Source organism: Marmota marmota, unplaced genomic scaffold (genome assembly GCF_001458135.2).
Source record: "Marmota marmota marmota unplaced genomic scaffold, marMar, whole genome shotgun sequence".
Taxonomy (NCBI): domain Eukaryota; kingdom Metazoa; phylum Chordata; class Mammalia; order Rodentia; family Sciuridae; genus Marmota; species Marmota marmota.
This window is the reverse complement of record NW_025999968.1, coordinates 493,673-521,439: the sequence shown is the minus strand read 5'-3', so window position 1 is coordinate 521,439 and position 27,767 is coordinate 493,673. Positions and strand designations below refer to the sequence as shown.

Below are 27,767 nucleotides of genomic sequence, written 5' to 3'. Positions count from 1 at the left end.
AAGTTGAACTTAAAAGCCTAAGGGAAAACTATATCTTCAGTTTCTACTTCCATAAATTGAATCTTAATTGAAAAATAAAAAATAACCACCAATGAAAACTTGTTGAATAGTTGCCTCAATTGATCCTTCTAGACAACTCAAAGAAATAACATAGGAAAAGAGCTGAGTGATTTATTGAGTGCTTACCATGTGCCATGCCACAACATAGGTGCTTCACCTAAATCAACTCATCTGATCCTCATAACAACCCTGTGAGGTAGGTTTTATAATCCCACTTTAGAGATGAGGCTCAGAGAGGCTGTTACTTGCCAAGACTGCAGCTAGCAAAGGATGGAATATGGCCCTCATTCCTGTGGATGGCTTCCTTAGAGTGTCTCAATGTCCCCCAGGCCCTCTGTGTAGCTGCAGGGGTGGCACTTTGTGTCCACTCCTGCTTTGCCCCAGAGCTTTCCAGTGGGTGAGAGGAGGGGCATGCATGCAAGTGACCATCCTGTGATCGTGGAATAGAGCTGTGCTGGCCACAGAGAAAAGGGCAGCCTGGTGATCCTTAAAGTTCAGGAGTGTGGATGGGAGCCAAAGGGGCCTGACTCCTGGACTTAACTTGAGAGGAGATTTGGAGAGGAGATCTAGAGGCTGTGGAAAGAAAAAAGAGGAAGAATTTCAGCACTATGGCTCCAGATTGTGCCTAAAGTCATGGCTCTTTTCATTCTTTTTTTCCCCAATTCCCAATTTTAACTGTACCCAATGCCTGACATGGTAAAGCAGTTGTACGTTTGAATCCTTCCATTCTAGGATATTGGTGTAAATCAGTTTTGAACTTATCTAATCTAAACCTCTTGTTTTATAGGTGAAAGGACCAAGAGATCTGCTGTGATATCTCCAGTGAATAATCTATAGAACTCTCCTTCGTATCTAACCCTGCTGAATGAGTTAACAACAAAAACCTATATTGAAATATGGTAAATTTTGTAGGGCTCTTGTGTTTTATTTTGACGGAGAAGAATAGGTACAGTGAGGCCCTTAACACAGAAGTGGAAGAATACCCAGAGCTGCAGGGTTTCAGAGCCCCAGGATGCAGGCAAGAACTGCTGCTCTGTGACCTGACTGATACAGGAAACCAATGGTGGCAGAGGCAGCACTACTGGAGACCCCGGTCCTGTCATGCCACTATCAAAAGCAAGGTTTCTGCCCCAGAAGTCTTTCCAGTGTTTCTGAGAAAAGTGCTGTTGACTCACACTGACAGCTACAAAGCATGTTACAGTCATTTCTAAAGGAGAAAGCCTGAACACAATGTGTTCAGGAGGAGATTTGTCTCCTCCTAAACAAATACAGGAGAATAGCCAGAGGCCCAGCCCGCACTGGGCTGTTCAGAAGCTGGGGAACTAGTCTGGGTTCTCTTTAGGCCTCCACCTTTCAGTTGCTCAGGGGATTCTGCTAGCTGTCACCTTTCCTGGAAAGACAAACTGCAGGAAATAAGAAGGAGAATCAAGTATCTTTGACAGAGAGAAAGAATAAGAGAGGGCTAAACAAAATAAAAGACAAGAGCTCTACAAAGTTTACCATATTTCAATATAGGTTTTGGTTGTTAACTCATTCAGCTGGGTTAAATAGGAAGGAGAGTTCTATAGATTATTCACTGGAGATATCACATATGGAATTTTAAAGTATAGACACTTTATCTCACTGATCCTCACAGCAACCTGGTAAGGTAGACAGAGCATACGAGGAAACTCCTCCTGATGGTGCTTAACAGCAGGACTAGAGTCAGATCTTAGAATCACAGAATCATTGCCTGGCAGAGTTAGAAGTTATCTTACTAGTGATAATCTAAGGCATCCTTTTCCCAGAGCCTGAATCACTTTACAAAGTCTCTTCTGGCCCCTGCTTGAACTCTCCTAATGATGAGTAACTCACTATCATACAAAAAATTCATTATGGATATTAAGCCAAAATCTTTCTCCTTAGGACTTTTAGACTTTAATTCAAATTTCTGCCCATAAGAACAACACCAAGTTGAGTAAACTATAATTGCTGTTCTTTTTAAATTTTGAAGATATCATACTTTCCCTTTTCTTGCAGATTAAATATCTTTAACACTTTAAACTGTTGCTTATGTGCTTAGAATAGTGCTTGAAATTTATGCTAGATTGTAAATGATGAGTTAGTTGGTTCTTTAGCCTTGGTACTAATTCTTGGTCCTGGGCTCCTTCCTTGAACCACAATTAACTTCCATATTATAATCTGTTTATAATGTGCTTATATAAATAATAGAGAAAGAAAATGGTATATAGTTTCTTAAAAAAATATCTTTTTCTTTGTGATACTGGGGATTGAACCCAGGGCCTTGCTAGGCAAACACTCTGCCACTGAGCTACATCACCAGCCCTTTTGATTTTTTTATGTTGAGACAGGGTTTCACTAAATTGCTGAGGCTGGCCTTGAACTGGTGATTCTCCTGCATCAGCTTCCCGTGTTACTAGGATTACAGGTATCCACCACTGCACCCAGCTTACAATATGTAGTCTTTATCATCCAAACCAGAGTTTTCAGAACAACATGGAAACAATCAAAATTAGCCAAATTGCAGACAACTTCCAATTTAATCTGTGATAATAGATTCATTGTCTAACTTAACTGACCACCTCAGAGATGCAGCTCAACGTGGCCCCTCATTCATTGAGCATTTCCATAAGACATAAAATGGAACACTTTAGACAGTGTCCACAGAATGCATGTGAAAAATCCTAGTGAAGTCAGGGATAACTCAGAATCTGGCAGGAGTTCCTGCATGAAAATATGATCCGCAGCACTTCTCCTGTTAAGAGAAGCAGCACCCTTTTTAGTTCAATTTTGGGAACCACCAGACTAAATAATTTCCTGTCAAAAGAATTCCAATGGAAGCTCTGACTATTTTTAGTTGTTCCTAAATTGAATTGGTGTGAGAGACAAGCCCTGGTGTCCATGTGAGGCAGTTGTGTCATTCCTAACAGTACAGAATTCAGCCTCTTACGTAAGTGCTATGGTGGAATGAATAGCAATGAGCTTAAAATTTTGGCAATTAAAGGGCAAGGAAATAGACGGTAGCAAATTGTGACCAATCATGGGGAATATGCTTATTCATTAAAGTAATAACCCTATAAGGAGTCTGATGGCAAATCAATTAAGCCAAACATCCCAAAACACAATTTCAGAAAAAGATCTCAAGTTAAATTATCCTGTTATCACAGACTTAGCTGAAAGCCATCAGAGATTTGGCCAATTTGATCATGTTTTCAATTTTTTCTAAAAACTATCTGATTTAAAAAGTAAACAATGTATTTTTCCCCTCTCTCTCTATTAATAAAACAAACATAAACCACCTACTCGCCTTATGTTGCAAATTCCAGTACTTAGAAAATGAGTTTCATGAGCTGTTTTCTCATCTTAAGTTTCAAAAATGTCTAAATTTGAAAAAGAGGTATTTCATAATAGTATTAAGGGTAGAGGGTGTGGAGACTGAATAGTGACCCTCTTTCATATAGAATGCAATAACATGGCGGGTGATGATTCATTACAAGTACAGAATAGAGGGAACTCTGGCCAAGAAGGAAACCCTACCCAGGGTGAGCAGTCACAAGTGAATAGAGAAATGGTAGTGAAATATAGCAGAGTCCTTGCTGAGACATGCAGATGTCTTGGGGCTTGCGTTCATTGCTCAGTGGACAGAATGATTCTCTTTACCTCCTCTGAAAAGCTTATCCTTTGTTTTTTCACATTAATTGAAGAAGGCTCTTAGGGACAGCTGGTTCAACCATTCAAAGAAGAAATCGAGGTTCGATGAGGTTGTATGGTTTGCAAAAAGTCACACATTACTTAGCAGAGCCAGACATAGAAGCCCGGACTTTGAGTTCCCAGTTCTGGTCTCTTTCTTTTTTACCATGCTGCTTCTCCCTGATGTTTGGAAAACATTCCTAAAAGTTGGTAATTTAGACACTTTTACTTTAATGGTTTTCTTTATTCAGAGAAAAGGGTATTGATTTTGGAAGACTTAGAATTTAAAATTAATAAAATGGAACCACAAGGTAGTTTGGGAGGAAGAATAGAGTAGAACAAGGCTGAAAGTAGACAAAAGGAAATGAAGGTAACAGGATATATATATATATATATATATATATACACACACACACACACACACACACACACACAATAAAAGGGGAGATGACAGAGGACAAAAAGAGAGGGAGAAATTGAACTGAGGAGAAGAAAAGGGACATTTAAGAGCAAACTCTGTAATCCCAGAAGCTCGGGAGGCTTAGGCAGAAGGATCACAAGTTTCAAGCCAGTTTCTTAGCAATTTAGCAAGGTCCTAAGCAAGTTAGCAAGACCCTGTCTCAAAAAAAAAAAAAAATTAAAAAGGGCTGGCACAAGGTCCTGGGTTCAATTCCCAGTACTACACAAACAAAACAAAACAAAACAAAAAAGGGCTGGAAATGTGGCTCTGTGGTTAAGCATGCCCTGGGTTCAATCCCTGGTACCAAAAAAAAAAAAAAAAAAAANGAAATTCTGCCACGCACAGTGGTGCATACCTGTAATCCCAGCAGCTCAGGAAGGCGAGGCAGGAGAATCACAAGTTCAAAGCCAGCCTCAGCAATGATGAGGCACTAAGCAACTCAGTGAAACACTGTCTCTAAATAAAATGAAAAATAGGGGTGAGGATGTGGCTCAGTGGCCAAGTACCCCCTAAGTTCAATCTCCAGTGCCAAAAAAAAAAAAAAAAAAAGCAGCAAACTGAGCAGAAGTCAGAAATCAAAGAGAGGCAAGAAGGAATAAAATAAATAGGGTCATGAAAAGAAGAGAAAACAGGGAAGAACAACATGAGAAAACAGGATAAGAGAGTGTGCAGGTGGGTAGGCACATTGAACAGAGTAGGACATAAAATGGAACACTTTAGACACATAGGACAACTGGCAGGAATGGCTGAGAGTGAGGTGAATCCCAACACCAGAGGTGAGGAAGGCCTGTGAGAGGGGACAGTGCATTGAGGGAAGTCAACAATGTGACCATAGGTCCTAGAAAGATCCTTCGACTTACCCCAGAATCTGCTCAACTATGGTTTTGAGGACACTGGTACCGCAGAAGATGATAAAGTCCCTCTGAAACCATGTATCTCTCCCTTACCATTCATCTCTCTTATCATTCATGAAACTTTGTTTTCAAAATATACAAACATGCACTCGTTCACTTGTGCACCCTGGAGGCCTTCTGCATCGGGCTGTTTGCATAAGAGATTTGTCGGTGCTTCCCAAAGAATGCTGGTATTCTTAGCACCCCCTTCACTTAGAAATGCCTTACAAATTGAGGATGGTGGGATTTTCCTCAGGAAAAGCCAGACCTCCACCATGGTCTGGTAGAGTCCCAGAGGAAAATGTCACAGTATTGTGAGAACAGCCAGGGGGAACATGAAAGCAATTTCCCAGAACTAGTGAGTATGTTCTTTCTTGTACATGCGTCCGTGAGGGAACTCTTCACCTCCCAGATTCAAACCCAGCCTACCTCCCCTTTGTGTGGGTTGCTGGGGAAAGCCAAGCTATCCTAAACCTGTCCTATCAGAGTAACTTTTTAAAAAATATTTTTATTAGTTATTGATGGACCTTTATTTTATTTACTTATATATATGCAGAGCTGAGAATCAAACCCAGTGCCTCACACATGCTAGGCAAGTGCTCTACCACTATCATAGTAACTTTAATCAGAGCAGCACTCAGTCCTCTGCCCAAGGGGTCAACATGCCCTCCATTAAGGAAGAAAGCAATTTGGAGACATATTCTTCCCAGAACTATTAGCCTAGGAACACACGTCTCTTTCAAATAGTTGAGCAGATTCTGGGGTAAGCGTGATTTTAACAGAGATTTCTGCCTAGTCCAGCCTGAGTAACAACAGGTTTCCAGAACTAACTCCATTCCAGGACAACAATCAATAGGAAGTAAAACCATGCCAGCAATTTTTTCCTTTAAAATACATGCCACAAATAAATCTCCAATGGCCCCAGCACAACCTTACAAGAGAATTCAGCAACCTACCTGGCTGCTCAAAATGTCAACCAGCCTTTTTCCAAGATGCAATCATAGTTTACAAGGAATGAGTTTTAAAAATCCCTTCATGCCTTACATGCACCCAGAGTGAGTTGCTGTCTGCAACATGGGTTAATGCCACTTTCTATGAGTACTCTGAGAGATGACATTTCATAAGCTGGTGTTTTTGTCCTTAGAAGCTGAGTTAAGGCCAGCTGCTGGCAGGGATAGGTGGCAGTCACCTTCTGTGTACTTACGTGGGGTCCTGAGACGGTGACAGTGCCCATGTTAGTTCCGCCCTCACCTCATGTACTCCCCATCGCTCCTATAATCCATAAACGATTCTGATCCTGACACCTCCTCAAAATCCTCCAGCACCAGACTGGTGGAGTCCTCACCCAGGATGCCGCTGTCAGGCCTGGACATCCTGGCCCGGGAAAGAGGTGCAGGTAGGTTGGTAGCAGCTGGAGGGGGAGAACAAGGAGACACATGCTGGACAGAGGTGGGCGTGGCCTGAACAGGGGACAAGGATGGCTCGCAGACTTCCTCATCATCCTTCTCGGACTCTGGCCCTCCATCTGGGGTAGAGGGACCTAGGACATGGTAGAGGCTGGGGAGGCGGATATCAAAGCGCAGCCCAAATTTAGCAAAGAGCTTATCATTGAGAGTGTAGAGCTTCTCTGAAATGTCATAGCCCAGCAGGGCCGAGAAGAGGTGAGAGATGTACCGCTCCTTGGTTAGAAGAAGATGGAGGCTTTTCCGGGGCCAGGAAATGTAGCTACATTCAGTCTCAGCAGTCAAAGTGACCTGAGGGGGTTCAACAGAAGAAAGGGAAGGTTTAAACCAGAAAAGGAATCCATGTTAAGCACAAAGAAGCAATGGCTACTTGATAAATGGCTATACTTTCATTGCAGTATCCCTTGATGGTCTTGACTGGAGGAGGGCCAGGATTTGAATGACTTGTACTTGTGTGTAGTGAAATGAAGAGTGTCCTGCATCAGGAGCCCTGGGGTCAGCCATTCACTCACTCATTCATCACCTTCTGTATTCTCAGTCAGCATATCCTATTTCCTCAGCTCTCATAGTCTATGGCTCCATGATTGATACTTGTAATGTCTACAAAAGGTTCTGAGTTGAGAGAGATATATAGAGAAGTGGGGGATGATGGCCTTCCTAATGCATTGAAGAGAGAGAAAAATGCTGAAGATTATTTGCTTTAAAGACAATGTAGGGGGCTGGGGTTGTGGCTCAGTGGTAGAGTGCTCACCTAGCATGCATGAGGCACTGGGTTCAATCCTCAGTACCACATAAATATAAAATAAAGATATTGTGTCCACCTAAAACTAAAAAATAAATATTAAAAAAAGACAATGTAGGGCTGGGGATGTGGCTCAAGCAGTAGCGCACTTGCCTGGCATGCGTGTGGCCTGGGTTCGATCCTCAGCACCACATACAAACAAAGATGTTGTGTCCGCTGAAAACTAAAAAATAAATATTAAAATTCTCTCTCTCTCTCTCTTAAAAAAAAGACAATGTAGGAGCACAAAGGGTTGGGAAAATGTTCAGCTAAAGAAAAAGTTTTGGATAAGGTATGCCAGGTTGTATCAGGTGGACAAAGTACTGGCCTAGGATTCAGGTCCATGAAGTCCCTTTACCTTGGCCACTATAAGTAACCAAAAGAATTTGATGTTTAAAGTCAGAAAAGGAGTACAGAGGAAGACAAACTCTTGAGAGCAGAAAGTTAAAGATCCCCCTTTGTACAACCTTTATACACGTTGATAAAATTGACTCCCAAATTTGTCTCATACCTAGGCCTCATTCCTGATTTTCAGACTCAAATATGAAACTGTTCATGCAGCATCTTATTTAACTGTCCATAAGCAGTGCAAACTTATTGTATCCCAAAGTGAACTTCTTATTCCCTCCAAGTCAGTTCTACCTGCAGTTCCCTTATCTCAGCTGATCACAGCTCCATCTTTCCAGTTACTCAGGTCAAAAAGCCTCAGAGTTTTACTTGATTCTCTTTCTCTCACATCTTATGTCCACCTTATTCAGAAATGCTTTTAGCTCTATCCAGAAAATATACACCCTGGCCCTTATAGATCTGGCTCCCCCACTGCCTCTTTAAACTTCTTCTCCTACTAGTCTCTTTCCCCCACCTCTGTTCCAGGTGCTCTGGCCTTCTTTCTGTACCTTGAATGCACTAGTCCCATCTTAGGACTTGGCACTGGCTCTTTCTTTTGTCTGGTATGCTCTTCCCCAGACACCCACAGAGCTCACAATGTCACCTCTCTCAGGTCTTTGCTCAAATTTTACCTGCTTAACAAGGACTTCTGTGACCACTCTATTTAAAACTACAACCATCTCTCCCTTACCCTACTCTAACATGTTACATAATTTCCTTACTCATTGTGTCTGTGGCTTATTTTTGTCTCTCTCACTAGAATGTAGAATACATAAGGACAGAGACCTTCATCTCTTCTGTTTACTAATGTATTCCAAATACCTTTAACTGTTTCTGGCAAATTATAAGTACTCAATAAGTATCACTGAAGTGAATAAATGAATCAAGTGAAGACCATGAATCTTATATGTTGTAAAACAACCTAATGCACTTTTTCATGTCCTGTGTAAAATCCTTTCCCAAAGGTGCTTTGGAAATCTGCTTCTTGATTGCTTCTCACATATATAGGCATGTATATAATAAAGTTTGACAACTATCTAGCTTTTTCTTTAATACTCACTTCAGATGCTGGTTGAAGGGACTGAATAAGAATGTAAACAAAATTTAGGTTCAGTGAAACAGGATGCAAATTGGAGGAATGATGATGATTTCTGTGTGATGCCTCCTGTGCTGTTATTTTTAAAATTATTATGTTATCTATTTATGGGATACAGTGTGATGTTTTGATATATGTATATGTTGTGGAATAATCAAAATAGGCTAATTAGCATACCCATTGCTGCAAATGTTTATCTTTATGGTGAGAACACTTAAAATCCTCTTTTAGTGTTTTGAAATATATATTAACTATAGTCAGTATACTGTGCAACAGAACACCATAATTTATTTATTTTTGTACAGGGGATTGGACCCAGGGGCACTTAACCACTGAGCAACATTCCCAGCCCTATTTTGTATTTTATTTAGAAACTGAGTCTCATTGAGTCACTTAGTGCCTCACTTTTTCTGAGGTTGGCTTTGAACTCGTGATCCTCCTGCTTCAGCTTCCTGAACCACTGTGCCTGGCAGAACACCATAATTTTTTCCTCTTACCTAACCAAAACTTTGTATCTGTTGACCAATGTCTCCCCTTTCTCTATTCATCCCCCTTCCCAGGCCTCTGGTAACAGCATTCTACTCTACCTCTTGCAAATTTGACTTTTTTAGATTCTCATGTAAGTGAGATCATACAGCGTTTATGTGTGTTCTTATGACTAATGAGAGTGTCACAGCAGTAAACAGGCAATAGTTCTGATGAAACTGAATTATTGAGAGGTATGATGGACTGTTGATTGATTTGTGTTAAACATGAGGTGAATTATGATTTAGACTGTCACTTTGGACTACTCTCTCAGTCAACAAAGGCTAAATAATTGCAAAAGGTAAGGACAGAGTGAACTATAACTTGGGACAACATTTGACATTTGCAAAGAGGAAATGAGACTTTACACAGCCAATAGCAAATGTGTGTGTCTCACTGCTCCCAAACGAGACAGACACTAAAAATATAAACTGGAGGAATATGACCCTACTTACATTCCAGGCTGAGAGGCCATCTGGGGTTATAGCCCTTCCTTTCAAGCATAACTTAGGGGAGGGCACCTGGCTACCCAACACCTGTTCCTCTGGGTCAGTGTCAGAGCCCTGGTCCAGCTGTCTCAGACTCCTGGACATTCTTCCAGCCTGAGGGAGTTCCCAAAGGAGATGGCTGGGATAGCTATTGAGGACAGGAATGTGTTTGGGGGTAGGGGTGGAAATATAATTGGAGGGGGTCTGTGGTTGGTAGCCCTGTCAGTGGGATCAAGACTACTTCTCAAGCTCCATCATCACAGAGACAAGTGTCAGGGTGGGGCCGGAAACCAGCCAAGCCAAATGGTACCGCCTGGCATGTGTCTGTTCTGGGGTTGGCTCAGATGCTGGCTTGGAGGACTCCCTGATAGAAGTGGTAGGAAACACACAGAACCCAGTATCTGCAAACTATCTAGATGAGGAATCCCTAAGGGTGATGAGTGTAGGTGTTTAAACTTCACTCTTCCGGTGGTCCTTCTATTTTTAAAAAAGAATATAAATAGTAGATTCAGGCAACTTGGCTTTGCCACTTTTTAGCTGAATTTCATGATGTTTTGGTACCTTAGTTTCCTCATCTGTTAAATGGGGTAATAATAATATCTAACCCCAAGAGTTGTATGAGTCAATGGGGTAATATAGTATGAAGTGCCTGTACATACTAGCCATTCAGTAAGCAAGAACTACAAAGTAACCACCATCTGAAGCATTGGCAGAGAAGAGAGTAGAAGCTGAGCAGTTAGGTTCCCCACTTACATTCATATGCAAGTGAATGTCCCATAGAATCCTCTGAGACACCAACAGCCCACTGGCAAGCCACTTATCAAACCTTCACTGAACACCTACTGTGTTCAAAGGACTGTGCTTTAGAGTTTGGAGATAGAGAAAGAAGCCCAGATTTTTACTTCAAAGAGATCATTATGTACAAGACAGAAAGGAACCCAGTTGGTTAGAAGAGAGAGCAACTGTGCACCAGTCAGCATCCACCAAAGGAAGAAAACAGGTGGGCAGGCAGGAACGGTGCACTGTGGGGTGGAAGTCCGAGAGGCTGATCTGAGCAGGCTCACAGAGGATTTGAAATGCCCTCCAAAGGCTCATCTATTGAGGACTTGGTCCTCAATGCAGCAAGTTTCAGAGGGGGACTTTTGGGAGGTGATTGGATTAGGAGAACTCTGATATTATCAATCAATTAGTCCACTGAAAGAGTCATGATTTGGGTGCATTACTGGGAAATGATGGAAACTGTAGGAGAGACTTAGTTGAGGGGAATGGATCCTTGTGGGAGGCCCTTGGGGACTGATATTCTCCACGTCTCTGCCCACTTCCCATATATCATGAGTGGAATAGCATTCTTCTGTCACATCCCTCTGTCACAATTTACTTACTCAGGCCCAAAGCAATGGAGCCAGTTGACCATGGTCTGAAACCATGAGCCAAAATAAGTTTTTACTCCTTTAAGTTTTTTTTTTTTTTTTTTTTAGATATTTGTTACAGTGACAAAATGCTGACTAACACAGGAAGTGAGATGTCATGGCCTCTCATCTAGAAGGGGAAATGTATTTCAGATAGAAGGGAAAGGAGAGACCAAGGCAAGGAGTTGCCCAACCATGTGGTGTGTTGAGAGAAGCAGCTGCACTTCAGCATGGCTATGTGTGTAAAATGTATAAGGAAAAGAGGGCTGGAGTGTGACCAAAGGGCACTAAAAATTTAAAGTTAACCTCTGAGGAGTGTGGAGTTTTATCTTGTGGGCATTAGAGTCTTCTGGAAGAGTTTTAGGCAAAGAAGTGATATTATAGCGACCTTTCAGGGACCAGGATCTCCCATCTATTCCCAAGTCAGATGCTCAGGGGCTGTTTCCACAGAGGAGGAGGTGGTGATGCTCTTACCCTAGCAACATATTAGCAGTGATCCAAAGGCAGATTTGGGAGGAGAGAGGGGTGTGGGCATTGCCAGATTACAGAAGAACAGGTGAGGCAGTGCTGCCATGGGGCTCCCTATTACCTGGAAGACTCCCTCCTCAGAGGGTCGCAGGGATTCCCACTCTGGAGAGTCCATGAACTGGTATGGAAAGACGTAGTGAAGAAACTGCCCATCCTGGCTCACACGAACCCTGGCAAAGGGAGAGAAGAGAGTGCTTGGGAAAGGGAAATAGCTGCTGAAACCCCCTTTGCTGTTGTTGTGTGTTGCCAGTTAACACAAATCTCCCACAAATCACCTTGCCCAAAATGTAGTAAAACCCAAAGCAGGAGAGACCTGATTAATGTGTAGAAGCTGTTTAGAAAGGGATCTCAGGGAGACTTCCTGAGCTCTCCTGCTTACCCATGGTTCTCAATTCCAGGCTTCAGAGTAGAAGCCACAGGGGAGCTTTAAAAAACACCTAGACTTAGACCCTATTCCAGAGCAATTAACAAGAATCTTTGTAGGTGGGATCTGGAAATTATTAGTTTAAAAATCTCCCTAGTATGATATTGACCAAATTATATTTTTCTATTGGGTACATATATGAAATATGTGACAGCAAATAGTGCACCAATAAAAATATGAAAAAAAAAAACTTCCCCGTGATTCAATTGTGTAGTTAGGACAGAAACTACTGTTCTAGAGCGCTGCTGTCCACTAGCCACATGTGACTATTTAAGTTTACAGTTATAGTCACTAAAATTAATAAAATTAGGGCTGAGGATGTAGCTCAGTGATAGAGTGCTTTCCTAGCATGTGCAAGGCCTTGGGTTAAATCTCTAGCACTGCAAATATAAACAAACAAACTAACTAACTAAAAATCCGGTTATTCAGTTACACTAATCACATTTCAATTGCTCCATAGCCATATGTGGCCTGTGGTTACCATATTGTACAACAGGGATATAGAATGTTTCTCTCATCACAGAAAGATTTCTGGTCAGCGCTGCTCTAGAGGTTCAGCCTGGGGTAACTTCTCCTTTTTCCTTCCCAGTAGACTATATGAGGAGCCATGCTTTATACATCACATGTTTGCATTATAACCACTTTTCAGACTTTGAAGGAAGTGGTAAGTCCACTAGATACTTCACAAGTGTTCTCTTATTTAATCATCACAATAACTCAAGATAGATTATTCCTTTCTGTGTTTTATGGTTAAGAAAACTCATACTCAGGCTTAGTGGTTAACTCCTCAGCTACCAAGCTATCAAGAACTGAGATTCTGTATTTTTACCATGACACCATTTTCCCAGAGCTTTTGGCAGGTGATGGTGGACACTCTTAGCATTGCCTCATCTCTGTCCTCACTAGCCATAATGTGGCAGTGACAGTTTCTGTCTTTGGACAAAAGATCCCATGAACCCTGCTCAATGGATAATCCTGAGGTATAAACTTAACCTGAGATAAACTCCTTCCATGAGAATTTGAAACTGGAATTAAGTAAATGTGACTCATGTCTTGGATGGGGAAAACTATCGCATTCACAACTAAAGTTTCCCTGTTAAGGAACCAAAACCTTACTTTTTAAAATCATGTAGTTCAGACTTTGAACAAGCATGTACTCCAATTAGCCATAGGGAAGAAAAATATAAAATCAAACAAAAGGCCCAATAGAACAAGTTCTTGTTTCTATTCCTAGCAGAGGCTCAGGTGCATGCCTTTCCTTGTTTGGTGAGAAATTCTTGTACTTCTTAAAAGACCTTTTCCCCCTTCAGCTAGCTGGAGTTGGTTTCTATGGTTACAACCAGGAATTCTAATTAACATGTTTTAATTTTATGAATAATCTTATTCTACTTTACCAACATGTTAAACAACTGCTCTTGACTTGCCCATAAGCACAGGTTTATCTTCACAGCTCAGGATTAGAAACACCACTAATGCTGCTTGCTGTCCGTGTATCCTTGCAGCCATGCAGACAATGGGGACTACATTTTGGGAGGATTTGTTAGAATCAGTGGCCTGTCTCTGACTATGCTTGGGGAAAGTAAGCATATTTCAGATGTGATATGGCATCTGGAAAAAGATTAAGTCTCTTCTAAGTGAGTTGTACTAAGTGAGAAGATATGTCTGTTAGGAAGAAGAAGGAGGAAGAGGAGGAGGAGTAAGAGGAGGAATAGAAGGAAGAGGAGGATGAGAAGAAGGAGGAGGAGGAGGAGGAGGAGGAAGAGGAGAGGATCTCCAAGGCACACATGTCCATTTAGAGGGAGATATTCCTCCATTATTTCTGGATCTTTACTGGTTAAACAAATATTCCTGGAGGTCAGGAGATGCAGAGATATACAATCTGGCTCTTGCCTTTGAGGGTTGCACAGTTTAGTGGAAGTCATAGGCACATAAATAACTAGTTGCAATTCTATATAAGCACTATTGTGGAATAGGAGCACTGAGAAGGGAGAGAGTTTTTTTGGGGGGGGAAGAGTGTGGAAGACTTCTCAAAAATGATGACATTTCTTTCTCATATGTGGAAGCCAGAGAGAGAGAGAGTGAAAGGGGGGACTGATAAAAAGGATGATCTCACAAAAATAGAAGGGAAATCAATAGAGGAAGGGGATTGAGAAGGAGTTAGGGGGAGAGGGCATGGGAAGCACTGGGGAATGTAGTCCACCAAATTATGCTATGTCCATGTATAAAATATAATACAATGAATCCCATGCTTATATATAATTGTAATGCAGTAACTTAAAAATATCATCATCATCATCATCATCATCATCATCATCATTACATTCCCTGTAATCTAGCTGACCAATTTATTCAGCAACAAAACTGGATATATAAATTTGGGAGGCATTGGCATTCAGGTATCATTTGAAGCTATGGGACCAGCCAAGTTTCCAACAAAGTAAAGAGGGAGCTGATGGGAGGATTTGGGTCTGACTTTGGCACCACTTTACCTCTGAGAGGTTTTAAGAGGCAGAGAGGGTATAAAGGTAGGGGGAAGTCAGAGGGAAGCTTACTGTCCTCTTTGTTCACATCATTAGAGATACCTGGAATAATGTTAACCTGATATAATACTGGTCATTTTCTTATTGGAATATTAAATGGTTTGAACAACTTCCTCCTTTGCACTTGCCTCTCTTGCTTGAATTGTTCATATGAGTGTATATGATTCAAACAAAAACAAAGCAAGAAGAAGAGGAGGAGGAGGAGGGAGGCTTGGGCTGAGTTTAAAAGATAAATAGGATACTAATAAGTAGATAAGGATGGGGAGAGACAGAGATCTGGGAAATCCAGTCTAGTAGTGTGTTCTCCAATATCTGCTTTTCTCTTCCTCCATAGTGCTAGAGTTTTAACTGGATACATGTCTGCACCACTGAAGACTACACCTCCATACATCCTTTCTCACTAGGTATAGCCAAGCAGCTAACTTCCGGTCAATGGGATATAAGCACTCCTGAGTTTTGCTCTTAATGATATACACACACACACACACACACACACACTAGCAATTAATAAGCTATTGCCTCTTACCTGACCACCTAAAGGAGGAAGACTGAGGGAATGTAGGTCTCATTCAAACCAAGCTAATGATGGAGTCAGCCAATAACTTCTGAAAGGCAGAAACACATTCCTACAAGACCAAGAAACATATAGAGAGACTGCCTGGCAGAGCCTCCCTGAGTAATGAAAGAAAACAAGAGAAAAAGTGTCGTGTTCTCCTACCTCAGGGTCTTTACATATGCTGTCCCCAGTTAGACCTCTTTTCCTCCAATCTCAGCTTGAACACCCCCTATTACAGGAAGGGGGTCTTGTCTGACCTCCCCAGAAAAATGAAATCCAGCAGTTTTAGTTACATGCTCTCATTGCACTCTGCATTTCTCCATAGAAATGCTATATCCATTGTTACCCACTCTGGCACACATTGACTATCAGCTGTTTTGATAAACAGCTGACTGTAAACTCCATGAATTCAAAGGCAATATTTTTCACATTTAGCACTAGAGGCCTAGTCCCTATTACTATTTTTTTTTTTGAGAGAGAGAGAGAGAGAGAAAGAGAGAATTTTTTTTAATATTTATTTTTCAGTTTTTGGCCGACACAACATCTTTGTTTGTATGTGGTGCTGAGGATCGAACCCGGGCCACACGCATGCCAGGCGAGCGCGCTACTGCTTGAGCCACATCCCCAGCCCCCTATTACTTTTAATACATATTTGTGGAAAGGAGGAAGGAAGGATGGAAGGAAGGAACAAAAGCAGGAGGGAAAGAAAGAAAAAGGAACAATGAACAAACCAGTAAACTCATTTGTGTTCCAAAAAAGATGATCAAAATATCTCAAAAAAAAAAAAAAAAAAAAAAAAAAGCTTCTCTAAGAAAGGAAGATACCAGGAGAGAACACAGCTGCTGTGGCATCCCTCATCTCCTCAGATTCCCCAGGAAAGCCACCAAAGAGTGACAAGATCTCAGAGTGTGAGTAATATCAAATGAGTCTGGCAAGGCTCACTGGAGCCATTTAAACAGGTATACTGTGTCCTTTATTGTTGGTCTCTTCTTACTCTTTGATCTCCTGGATGACACATCAATAATTTCCACCTATGTGAATAGCTTAGATAGGTAGTTAACCTGTTCAGGGGTCTAAACATGTAGGAGTTTGTGCTTTGAATTTTATATGAGAGAAACTCTCCAACAGTAAGTACAGCTTAACAGGGTGATAGGTTTTGAGGAAGTCACTTTGTTTTCTAAATCTTGAAAGGGACTAACTGCCCTTAATAAAATAATACAAAAAGACTTCTGAGATTTGAGCAAAGGGCTCCATGTCTGCATGTAAGACAGGGAAGTCTACACAAGAGGCCCCCATTTCCTGGCACAGAGTTCTTTTCTGCTACCTTGAGGTGTTTGGTACTGCACTATAAACAGCCCAGGGTACAGTGATTCTTCCTTAAAACCAGAGCTCACTCACAGACAAGAAGCTTCATCCCCTTGTTCAGCTTAGCCAAACTGGGAGAGGATGACTTTGAAAGATAACCAAACAAAAGGAACAACAATAACATCCTTAATCCAAACTGTGAAAAGAAAAAAATCAAATTGTCTGATTTCTAATTTAGGCTGTTGATATTAAGTATTCTAGGAAAAGCTACACAAGGACAAGCCCTTCTCTCCCCTTTACAGAGACATGGTTTTATATAAGTTCATAGGAAATCTGTCATATTTAAGATACCTGAACCATTCCATAACGTAATGTGCTTCCAGCAAGAGCACTGTACAGTGGGGGTGGGTTGACTTCTACTGGTCTCAATTCCCTCCACTGAACAGAGGAGCCACAAAAAGAGCATCGTGTATCTCATGAATGAGTAAGTTCCCTGAACTGGTTTTATCTTAAGCATGAAACTATAAGTAGTAAATATTTTGGCAGTAGTCATGATGTGTATTTGTTTATTTAAAAAACTACATTTGCGGGGCTGGGGATGTGGCTCAAGCGGTAGCGCGCTCGCCTGGCATGCGTGCGGCCGGGGTTCGATCCTCAGCACCACATACAAACAAAGATGTTGTGCCCGCCGATAACTAAAAAATAAATATTAAAAAATTCTCTCTTTACTCTCTGTCTCTCACTCTCTCTTAAAAAAAAACTACATTTGCTTACACTTTCAATTCACTCATAAATGAAATAAAATGTCAAAAAATCTCTCCCCTTATAATTCACTCAATTCAGGACCTCTGAGACCAAAACCTATATATATAACACCTTGGATTCTGCAAATTAATACATAAAGTTTATTATTACTATAATAGTAGTTGTCATGCTATTATCATCAAGATTTTTTCCCCACTGTGTTGTTAGAAAAAACTGTGTTATTACTTTCTTTCTTTTTTAAAATTTTGTTTCTTTCTTTCTTAGATTCAGAGCCTTCTGATTATCTATCTCCTTAACTTTTCTACCACATTATTAGTGTGAGAAGTGTGCAAGCACTACTAGTGCAATATTTCAAGAAGTCCACAATTGCCTACAAAGTGTGAAGCACAGAGTCCCATGGTATTTTCTCATTAGATATTAATTAGAGAAAAATATTAAAACATCAATGGCCCAGTTTCACATGCAGGTTGATTGGGTACGCACCAATCCTGACTGAGAACATTGCTGCCAATGTCCATTGTTAGTCTTCTTCAAAGGAGCAGATGTCTCCACCAAATCCCTGATGACACATACGTGGGCATCACTAATATTTTGTCAGCCTAAGGTGCTCAGATTTACAGTACTTGACTTCTTGGTCTGCAAGAATCTCAGTTGAACAACAGGGTATTGAAGAGTGGACAAAGGGTATTCTTGCTCCTTACCTGGCTGTACACAGACTAGAGTTGGTATAGAATATTCCAAACACAAGTGGGGCTGTTCCCTTGATGCCCTGGCAGAGAATAGGGGTACAGGAACCCCCTCCATTTCTGGCCTTGTTCCCTATGCCTAGTTAATGCTTAGCAAATATCGAATGTATACAGAAGGAAAAATTAATCTTTCTTTCCAACCAAGAAGATGCCTCATGATCTAGTTTCCTCTTGGAACATGTTTTTAAAAAAGGAAGCAAACTCACTCCTAGAAAAATCTATTTTGGGTTACTCACCACATCCTTCCCTCAGTGAAAGGGAACATGAAATGGAAAGGGACACTAGGGAAATGAGAAGTGTGGGCTGGGGAAAGAAGTTCTGGGCAATGACAATGACAGAATAGCTTACCGGCCAGAGAGCAACAGGGACAGGCGGTTGATGGGTGTCTCACCCTCTACAGCATAGGTCTGGTCTGTGGCCAGAGTCAAGACCTGCTCTTGGCAGCAGTGAACAATCTCCTTGTAGGTCTGCAGGGGCACCTGCAGGGGCAGGCACAGCGTCTTGTAGAGGAGGTCAAACTCCTCAGGCAGGGTGTTCATGCGCAGGCGGTACACCAGGTGTGCCAGCTGGAGCAGGCAGGCCACTGCCAGTAGGACGTTCCAAAGGACAATGTCTAGCCCACAGGCATCAAGCCAACCCCATAGCACACAACACAGGTAACCAGTACCCAGGAAGCCAAAAAGGTAGAAGCATCCATATACCCCACTGCCTCCCATGAATCCCAGGAGCAAGAAGCAGTTGGCTAGGTGGTAGACAGCCCCTTCCGGATCCTGTTTCCAGCTAATGCACACTGGCCCTCGCCAGAGGAGCTGTCCCACCATGCTGCTGTTGGCGCTCATCTTTGAGGTGTCACAAAGACTTGCTGGACTCTGATATTGTCCCACACAGGAAACTCAGGAAATGAATTAATCTGTCCTCCCAGGTATCTTTTCACCCCCAGCTTCTCACCACCTACTCTACCTTTGCTGGGAGGAACGCTTCCAGTGGCGTAGAGAATGAATGCCAGAACATAGTACACTTCATGGAGAATTTTAGAATTTTCTTTTCTCTTTCTCTTTCTCCCTCAGCAAGGCTCTGGCTCTTTCTGTAGAGCTCTGGCAAGCTTCCTTGGCTTCAAGTTTCTGAGGACAGTCTTCATATTTGGTTCTTAGCCCAAAGCCTAAGTTGTCCCAAGAGAAAGGACCACGAGACTGAAAACTTCAGCGAGGGATGAAGTGGCCACATCCTGCTCTCTGCTGTTCCCAAGCAGAATGAGGAGAGCCCAGCATGGGAGGCACACTTGTGTTCCATTTGGAATGTGTTGTCTCTTGGCACCGGAAGAAAGGGTGACCCCAGAGGGATACCATGTTTGGAATTGGAATCTAAGAGGTACTGGCAGTGAGAAAAAACAGGCCAGGCATTCAGGCAGGCTGGCAGAGCACTTAGCATACCTCTCAAAGGACAAGATAAGACCTGGGACAAGACAGGCAGGCAAGGAGGGATGAAGGAAAAGTGAGCATGGAATTTACCTCAAAGCCAAGCAGAACACTGTCCCTAGCTCCCTGGGGAGAGGGATAAAAAAAATCAGTGGTGGGGCTGGGGTTGTAGCTTAGCGGTAGAGGTGGAGGACACATCAAAGGAGAAAAGGGTGGGTGTATTATCTGAAAAAGTCCTAGCAGTGAAAGCTGGAAAACCCCTTGAAAGTTTTTATTAAGTCACACTTAGATATGATTAGATGTATGACATGCATTCAGCAAAAATAGCTCTGTAAAGCAACTTTTTCAATTCTAAGTTGACTCTCTCATGTCTGTATCTGGATCTAGTAATAGTTTAAAAATGGTAATAAATTGCCCAGATCACCATTCCACTCACCCCAGCATTTTTCAAATTATAAATATATACCTATTTGCCTATTTACTGGCCAGAGAGCAGTAGGGTCAGGTGGTTAATGGGTGTTTACCAATTAAACACCCATTAAGTGCCAAACCTACATTAGACATTTTATATATTTATTATTCAGTCACAAAAACAATCTTCCTTCTATATCTGAAAAAAATGAGGCTCAGGGAGGTAATACATACCCTCAGGGAGTTAAGAGGCAGAGCTAGGATTTGAACCCAAGACTATCAGACTGAATACTGTGTCCCAAAAGGTTTGCACAGTAAGTGGACATGCAGGAGTAGATACACATCTCCCAGCCCAAACTTCCTATAAGTCTGATGACTTTTGAGAACTTCTAGGTGAATTTGGGGATTTACTATGGGCTTCCAAGAAATAAATCTGGAATATGTAAACATTAAACTAAGAAATGTGACTGTCTTCCAAATGACTCTTGATTCTTTGTCCTGGCTACTAGGTTGGTAGTATCATTTTTTAAAGCCCCTGAAGTACATGTCGTGGTGCTCAATGACCTCCCAGAACTATCCAAGTGCTCAATCCACACAGACTTGTACTATACTGCTGTAATCTAACATTGAGAAGAAATGTCAAATATGCTGAGTAGAAGTTTTCAGCTCAACAAATATTTATTGAGTGACGACCTTGAGTCACGTTTCACTCTATTAAGGGAAAGAGGCCTCAAAAAACAATGGCAATTCAGGGTGTGGAGTACAGTGACTGCCTGTGTTAAGTTTAAAGAATAGTGGCAGCTCAGAAGGAAGGGTGGCATTGGGAGAGAAGACTTACTAGCCAGTGTTTGATTTGAGGTGCAGGAGTTAAGGTAGGCAGAGAGAAAACAGCATTGCTAGTGGTGTGAAAATGTATGGCATGTTGAAAGAAGCCAGTTTTTAATTTAATTAAAATCAACTGACCAGTAAATGTGTATCACATTTCCTTCTTTCTGAAGTAAAGAGGGATAAAAAAAAAATCAGTAGTGGGGCTGGGGTTGTAGCTTAGTGGTAAAGCAGTTGCCTAGCATGTGTGAGGCACTGGTTCGATCCACAGGACTAAATAAAATAAACAAATAAAATAAAGTTATTGTGTCCATCTACAACTAAAAACAAAAATTAAAATAAAATTGCTGGTAAAGGAAAAGGCCTGGAGTGCTGGAAAAGGATATGCCCCCATGCTCCCCCCTTGTGGAAATGACTTGGACCCATGATGTCATTTGAGCAGTGGAGTTTAGGGATTTCCATTTGTTACTTTTATGTCACTTGTCTGCCTCCCAACCACCCCACCTACTTTAATGAGTAGCAGCTGCTCATCTGTCTACCTTAGTCATGCACCCCCTGAGCTTCCAGAGTAGGTGTCCCGGCCAGCTGTAAGCAAGGAAGTCAGAGCACAGAAACAGAGAAGAAACCAAGGCTCTACCCAGATGGAATTTCAAATCGGGTCATCTTTCCCAGCTTGCCCAATGGTTTGGCCCTGACCCTTTAAAGAAACAGACAGACCCAAGGCTGAACTCAGTCTGCTTCCTTGTCAATCTGCATGCACTTATCTCAGCAGAGGCTACTAACCTTTATCAAGCAGCTGTGGTTTCCTCATGTCATCCCAAGATATGTTTTTTTTGTTTTTGTTTTTAATGGAAGAAACAGTTTCCTTAGGCTAAGGAATTTTCCCAAGGTCACAGAGCTAGTATGTGAATAGGGATGAAAACCTAGGTCAGTGTGAGTCTAAATTAGATATTCTCTGTGCTATACCATCCTACCAGGTTTTTATTATTATTGCCACAGGGTCTTGGAGTATGGGCGGCATACATACTAGAGAATCATGCTTGCAGTGATAGTAACATTAATACCCATAGAATAGGACCAGTGATGAGATCACAGCAATGTAAAGTTGTATCTTATTTGTTTTTAGAACTAGCTTGGGGCCAGGTATGGTGGTACACCCCTGTAATCCCAGCTACTTGGGAGGCTGAAGCAGGAGAATTACAAGTTTGAGGCCAACCTCAGCAACTTGGCCAGACCCTGTCTCAAAATTAAAAAAAAAAAAAAATGCCGGAGACAGAGCTCAGTGGCTCAGCACCCCTGGGTCCAATCTCCTGTGTCAAAAAGGTATATTATTATTAAGTAATTCACAAACATGCAAGCAGGAAGTATAGTGGGAAATATTTGGGTAAAAAGAAAAGAAATAAGTAAGTCACATCATTTGTTGAGTTGGCTCAATTAGTAAGCATTTATTCAGGACAAACTGTGCTGGTAACAGGGGATATAAAGATGAACAAGCAATTACCACCTTTAAGGAACTTTTGATCTAGTAGGAGAGCCTGACACATTAAAAAGTAGATCCAGGATTCAAAGGAAAAACACGGATGGAGGCATGAAGAATTTGGGAGACAAATACAGGTCTAAAAATATGGTGGGTGTTCTCTAGCTAGGGGAGGGCATTCCAGAAGGTGTAACAGAAGTCAAGTCCAGGAATAAAACAAAACAAAAACAAAATGCATATTCTATATCAGAGAATAGCTTGTCATAGATAGATAGATCCAAAGGAGCATCAAGCAGGACACAAAGCAGAAGAGGCAGGCTAGGGTCAGATTATGAAGTCAGCTGGCTACACAGTGCCTCACAAATGTGGCCTCCCCATTGGTTACTGGTCCATACTGAGATAAGGGCAGAAACTTAGTGTGTTTAGATATTCTTGTATTGTTCTAACAGAAACATATACCTGTTAATTAGTATCAAAAACTATGGGCTTGTGCAGTGTGTGCCTCTTTGAAGTGTATTTTTTAAAATTCATTTTTCTACTATGGGTCTGTGATGAAATTGGGGAAAAAAACCTAGTTCTTCACCACATACAGTTTGAAAAACACTGGATTTGAGATTAATGCTTTCCTAATACAAATGTTAAAATAGAACAGAGACATGATTTTTGGCTTTGGACATGTATTTCCAAGTTGATCTTAAGCAGACACACAGGTTATATTCCCATATCTATTTCCCCTTTTTCTTTAGTTTATGGAACTCTGATTTTACTTGGGCAATATGGTAAGGAAAGTGGGCTTTTCTCCCAGTTACCAGGACCTACAAAAAGATTGATAGACACCAAGCACAATATATCTTTACCGTGATGGCTTACGGGTGGGCATGTGTCCAATGAGATGAAAAAGGAAGGATGCAGGGAACTCCTGGGAAAAACCATATACCCTTACAGGCAATAAGGGGGCCTATGACTGTTCATCCTGCTTGAATACAACTTTGTGACAAATGTGACACTTGAAGTTACCATGGCCACAAGAGATGATATGCCTAAGGATGAAAAGCATGAAGAGTGGAAAAACAGAACAAGCCTAGGTTCTTGGAAGCATCACTGAGCCAGAACTGACACAAACCCAGAACTGACAATCTCCAGACTTCACAACAGGAATAAATTACATTTCTGTACTGCTTATGTTGGTGTAGTTGGGCATTTTGGTACTTGGAAGTAAGTAAATCCATTCTGACTCAGATCCCCCTAAGGATCTCCATAAGGACTCTCTTCAGGGAACTGTTGTCTGAACATTTGCCAATTGTCTTATTCTATAAAAACTAAAATCAGACAATTCATGATGTTCTACCAATTTCCCCTTTATAGTTTGAATATACTATGAGAGGACTCGCTCCTATAAACTCAATTTGACTATTCAGGATGACCTGGTTGTTAGGTGGACAAGACAGTGTAATGGAAAACTGGTTACATACTCAAGATCCATTTACTTCTTCTTAAGACAGTTTTAGTTCTGTCCAGGTAGCTAAGATCAGTGGGAGGTTGGATCTTGTTTATACCAATTAGCATAAGATATGCTGCTGTCAACTATGATTACATAAAAATGCATGTAATCTGATATGGCTCAGACTAAAAAAAGAGACTAAAGAGTCCATGTCTAGGGAATGGTTTTTGTGTCTTCTGTTGGACAAGAAAGCCTGTGTTTAGCCTCATCAGTCCTGGAGGGGAGAGCTCTAAGATGAAAATAACTTGGATCTTGGATGGCATCACTGAGCCTATGAATACAACTGCATCCAGAGGTTGCCCTAACCCTTGACTTTCCGTTATCTCAGAGTCTTCCTTGGTGAGAATTTTAATAGCAAATATTATTTGCTATTAAAAGCACCATAATTGACATAGATGGAACTATCTCCTAAGTTTTAAACAGCTAAAGAAACAGTGGGCAGTCACACCTGAACTCTTCTGAGAAAAGTTATCTTGAAATATCCATCATAGCACTGAACATTCAATTTTATATTTTTATGGTTTATATTCATATATCACCAGACCATAGTTCTTTGAGAGCAGTCCATGTCATATAAATCTTTGTATGCTACTTAGCACATGGCTGGCATATACTGTGCCCTCAGTAAATGTTGAACCAAAGAGCCTTATCTCCTGGAGGACAATATATATATATATATATTTTTTTTCCACAATACCCAGGGCCATTTTTGCATGTAATCAGTTTTCCCTAAATATGTACTGAATGAATAAAAAACTATAAATATGTGGTGCTTATACTACAAGTCTAATATACACCATTAATAACTTTGAGCTTGAAAAAAAAAATTTGATCTTGAACTCTAGTGACCTAAATTCCCAGATTGATCATTCCCTTGGCTTCTCTGCACACCTATACTCATCATAAAATGGGGATTATAATATCTCCATCAGCCTCACATCCTACCTGTGAAAGTAATCCTAGGCTACTTTTTACCTTTGAACATGGCAAGTTAAATAGTTTAAGATTAGAGAAAGGGAACTATTAGAGACAAAGTGTGACTATATCTATACTAAGTTTAGGAATCATTATACATAACAGAGACATAGCAAAGAGATGTGTTAGAATGTAGTTTTGCCTACTGGGAGGTCAAGTTCTTCATTACTTGGTAATGAAGATGTTCCTGTGGTAACATCTTTTTAATATTATTACTGAAATGCTGCTCATCATCTTTGGGTAGACTTACACACTAGGAAGGACTAACAGTTTGTGAGATCTATTTTCAACAGTGGCAGAGGTCAAGAAGGGTGCTTTCGTTCTTTACAAATCAGTTAAGCATAACAAACTTGCAAAGGTTAAAAAAAAAAACTCTATCTGTTGCTAAGTAATATGGGGAATAGGCACCTTAAGATATTAAGGTACAGAAAGATACCTCCTTTCTGGAGGCCAACCAGGCAGTACTCATCCAAAACCCTGAAAACATGTATAGCTTCTGGTCCATCCTTAGTTGACTTTTACACTTGCAACTACTTTCCTATGCAGTCTTCCATTATAGTGTCATTATAAAGTAGTCAAAAGGCAGGGTCGGTAGAAATATTATGGAGTACTCAAAAGGCAGGTTGGTAAAGTGTATATGTGCAGGCACAGATGTATGAAAAGGTCACCAAAAAGCAAGTGATTTCTTCTTTATGTTTCCATAAAACCAAGCAGAAAGCCAAAATACAGAATTTTAATCAGAAAAATAATCAGAATTTAGTGATTTGGTATGTATCCTGTCCCAGAATGAGATATATACAATTCCTGGAGAGGCATCCAACATAGATGGCACCTTACAAAATATTATGGTAAACCAAAGAATGAAGAAATACAAATGCCATTGTAGAACTACACTCACAGATGATAAAATTCGATAAGGGGAAAAGACAATATTATACTGTAATTGAAAGTATGTAGCATAGGAAAAAGATCTCATTTTTTGTTTAAAAATGTATTAATGAGGGGTTGAGGTTGTGGCTCAGTAGTAGAGCGTTTGCCTAGCACATGCGAGGCACTCACTGGGTTAGATCCTCAGCATCACATAAAAAATAAACAAATAAAATAAAGATATGGTGTCCATCTATAACTAAAAAATATTTTCAAAAAATGTATTAATAAAACTTTAGAACAGCATAAATCAAAATTAGCATTAGGTGATAAGGTTATGAATTTTTATTTTCTTTTTTGTAGTCCCAGGGCATATTAAAGTAGAATTTGTACTGGGTGGGAAGTTAGTTTATACTTGACTTGGGAATCTTAAGATTCAAAAAAAATATATTTTTTTGCAACAAAAGATGTTTCTTCAGGATCAATCCCTTAATATACCATATTAATATTAATATACCTTATATGTCATATATGTAATAAATGTAATCCCTTAATATACCATATATGTAAAAACAAGCATGTTGGTGTGACCTCCTTTTCTTCCCTTAGGTGAAGCATTCACACTGACCTCCTTTTCAGATGTTTCCTTCAAACTCCTAGAATGCAGAAGGCAGGGGTCACTTCTTGGCAGCTTCTGCCTAGGCTGCCAAATCTGCCTCCCTTCTGACAGCCAGGAATGTGGCTTGTTCCTTCTGAAAGACTGCCAGTTCTTCCACATGGGGGTGAATGCTCAGGGAATAAACAGGCAGAGTCGGGATGGAGCTAACAACAGAGGATGTGGTACATCCTGCAGGGCAAATGCATCATCCTAAGCTTTGACATGGGCAATCTCATGTGTTTCATCAAAGTCATCAAGCCTGCCACCTCTTTTCCTGGCAGGCTCCCTTCTCAATCCTAGCAGCTGCCTTCAAGAAGTAGGAAACAATGATTTTCCAATCTTGATTTCAAAGATCCTGTCAGGCTTCACAAAAATTTTTATAGGCAGAGGAATGCCTTCTTTGATGCCTTTTATCTTCTCATTGAATTCTTTTTTGGGGGTGGATACCAGGGATTGAACTCTGGGGCACTCAACCACTGAGCTACGTACCCAGCCCTATTTTGCATTTTATTTAGAGACAGGATCTCACTGAATTGCTTAGCAGCCTTGCCATTGCTGATGGTGACTTTGAACTCCTTCTGCTCAGCCTTCTGAGCTGCTGGGATTACAGGCGTGCGCCACTGTGCCCGGCATTGCTTGAACTCTTTTACAAAACTGGTTGATAGAAATGTCCTGTTGACCCGGAATGGGGCAAGTGGGGGCTGGGCACGGCCTGGTCCGTGAGCAGGATGGCCCAGATTACTCCACTTCGAGCTTCCTGAAAGGCTTGAGTGGCCCAGCTCAACTTTTGACAGGATGCAGGGCTTTCGGTCTTAGTTCACCTCAGGGCAGCACTAAGAGCCAAGATTCTATTTTTTTTAAGATATTAATGAACCTTTATTTTATTCATTTATTTATATGTAGTGCTGAGGATCAAACCCAGTGCCACACACGTTAGGCAAGTGCTCTACCATTGAGCCACAACTCCAGCCCCATGATTCTATTCTTCATGTAGAAGAATTCTCTGTAAACTATACAATGCTGACTAAAATTATTATATCCAAATGAATATTCAAGTAAAATCATTAATACAGTATCAATAGAGAAATGCAAATATAACACTAAGTGCTAGATGCTAAGTGTTTTATTTACATCATTTTTCATCAGTACTCACAATCTTTTTTTTTTAAATATGTATTTTTTAGTTGTAGTTGGACACAACACCTTTATTTCACTTTTTATTTTTTTATGTGGTGCTGAGGATCGAATCCAGGGTCTCGCATGCTCCATCGCTGAGCCACAACCCCAGCCCTCATAATATTTTTTAAAAATATTTTTTCAGTTACCGATGAACACAGTATCTTTATTTTATTTATTTATTTTTTAATGTGGTGCTGAGGATCGAACTCAGTGCCTCATATGTGCTAGGCAAGCACTCTACCACTGAGCCACAACCTTAGCCCTAGTACTCACAATCTTTTAAGTTAGCTATTACTTGTTTCCTTTTTTCAGATGAGACACTATGACTTATTTCACATCTCAT

At 40.9% G+C, this 27,767-nt stretch overlaps 1 protein-coding gene and 1 pseudogene across 2 annotated transcripts; both read right to left on the bottom strand.

The window, feature by feature from the left end:
- Positions 1-157: 157 nt before the first annotated feature.
- Popdc2 (popeye domain containing 2) lies at positions 158-19,367 on the bottom strand. Of its 2 annotated transcripts, none has more exons than XM_015478471.2 (4): positions 18,465-19,367; positions 11,842-11,950; positions 6,308-6,857; positions 158-633 (listed from the first exon to the last, which is right to left on the bottom strand). In XM_015478471.2, exons 1-3 carry the CDS (start codon positions 18,953-18,955, stop codon positions 6,351-6,353), a joined length of 1,107 nt encoding a protein of 368 aa, XP_015333957.1. In that variant the 5' UTR covers positions 18,956-19,367; the 3' UTR covers positions 158-633; positions 6,308-6,350. The 2 variants fall into 2 exon arrangements, with proteins under 2 accessions (XP_015333957.1, XP_015333960.1); XM_015478474.2 differs by having other exon boundaries at positions 6,449-6,857; positions 18,465-19,364.
- Positions 19,166-27,388, bottom strand: LOC107136027 (annotated as a pseudogene).
- Positions 27,389-27,767: the final 379 nt, after the last annotated feature.

What these genes read in the sequence shown, in the direction of transcription:
- Popdc2 (XM_015478471.2), bottom strand. Translation starts at nt 18,955, where the DNA reads ATGAGCGCCAACAGCAGCATGGTGGGACAGCTCCTCTGGCGAGGGCCA. An exon ending in TCCCTGTTGCTCTCTGGCCG is followed by an intron (nt 11,951 to 18,464) that starts GTAAGCTATTCT and finishes TCCCTTTGCCAG; the next exon opens with GGTTCGTGTGAGCCAGGATG. An exon ending in CTGAGGAGGGAGTCTTCCAG is followed by an intron (nt 6,858 to 11,841) that starts GTAATAGGGAGC and finishes GAACCCCCTCAG; the next exon opens with GTCACTTTGACTGCTGAGAC.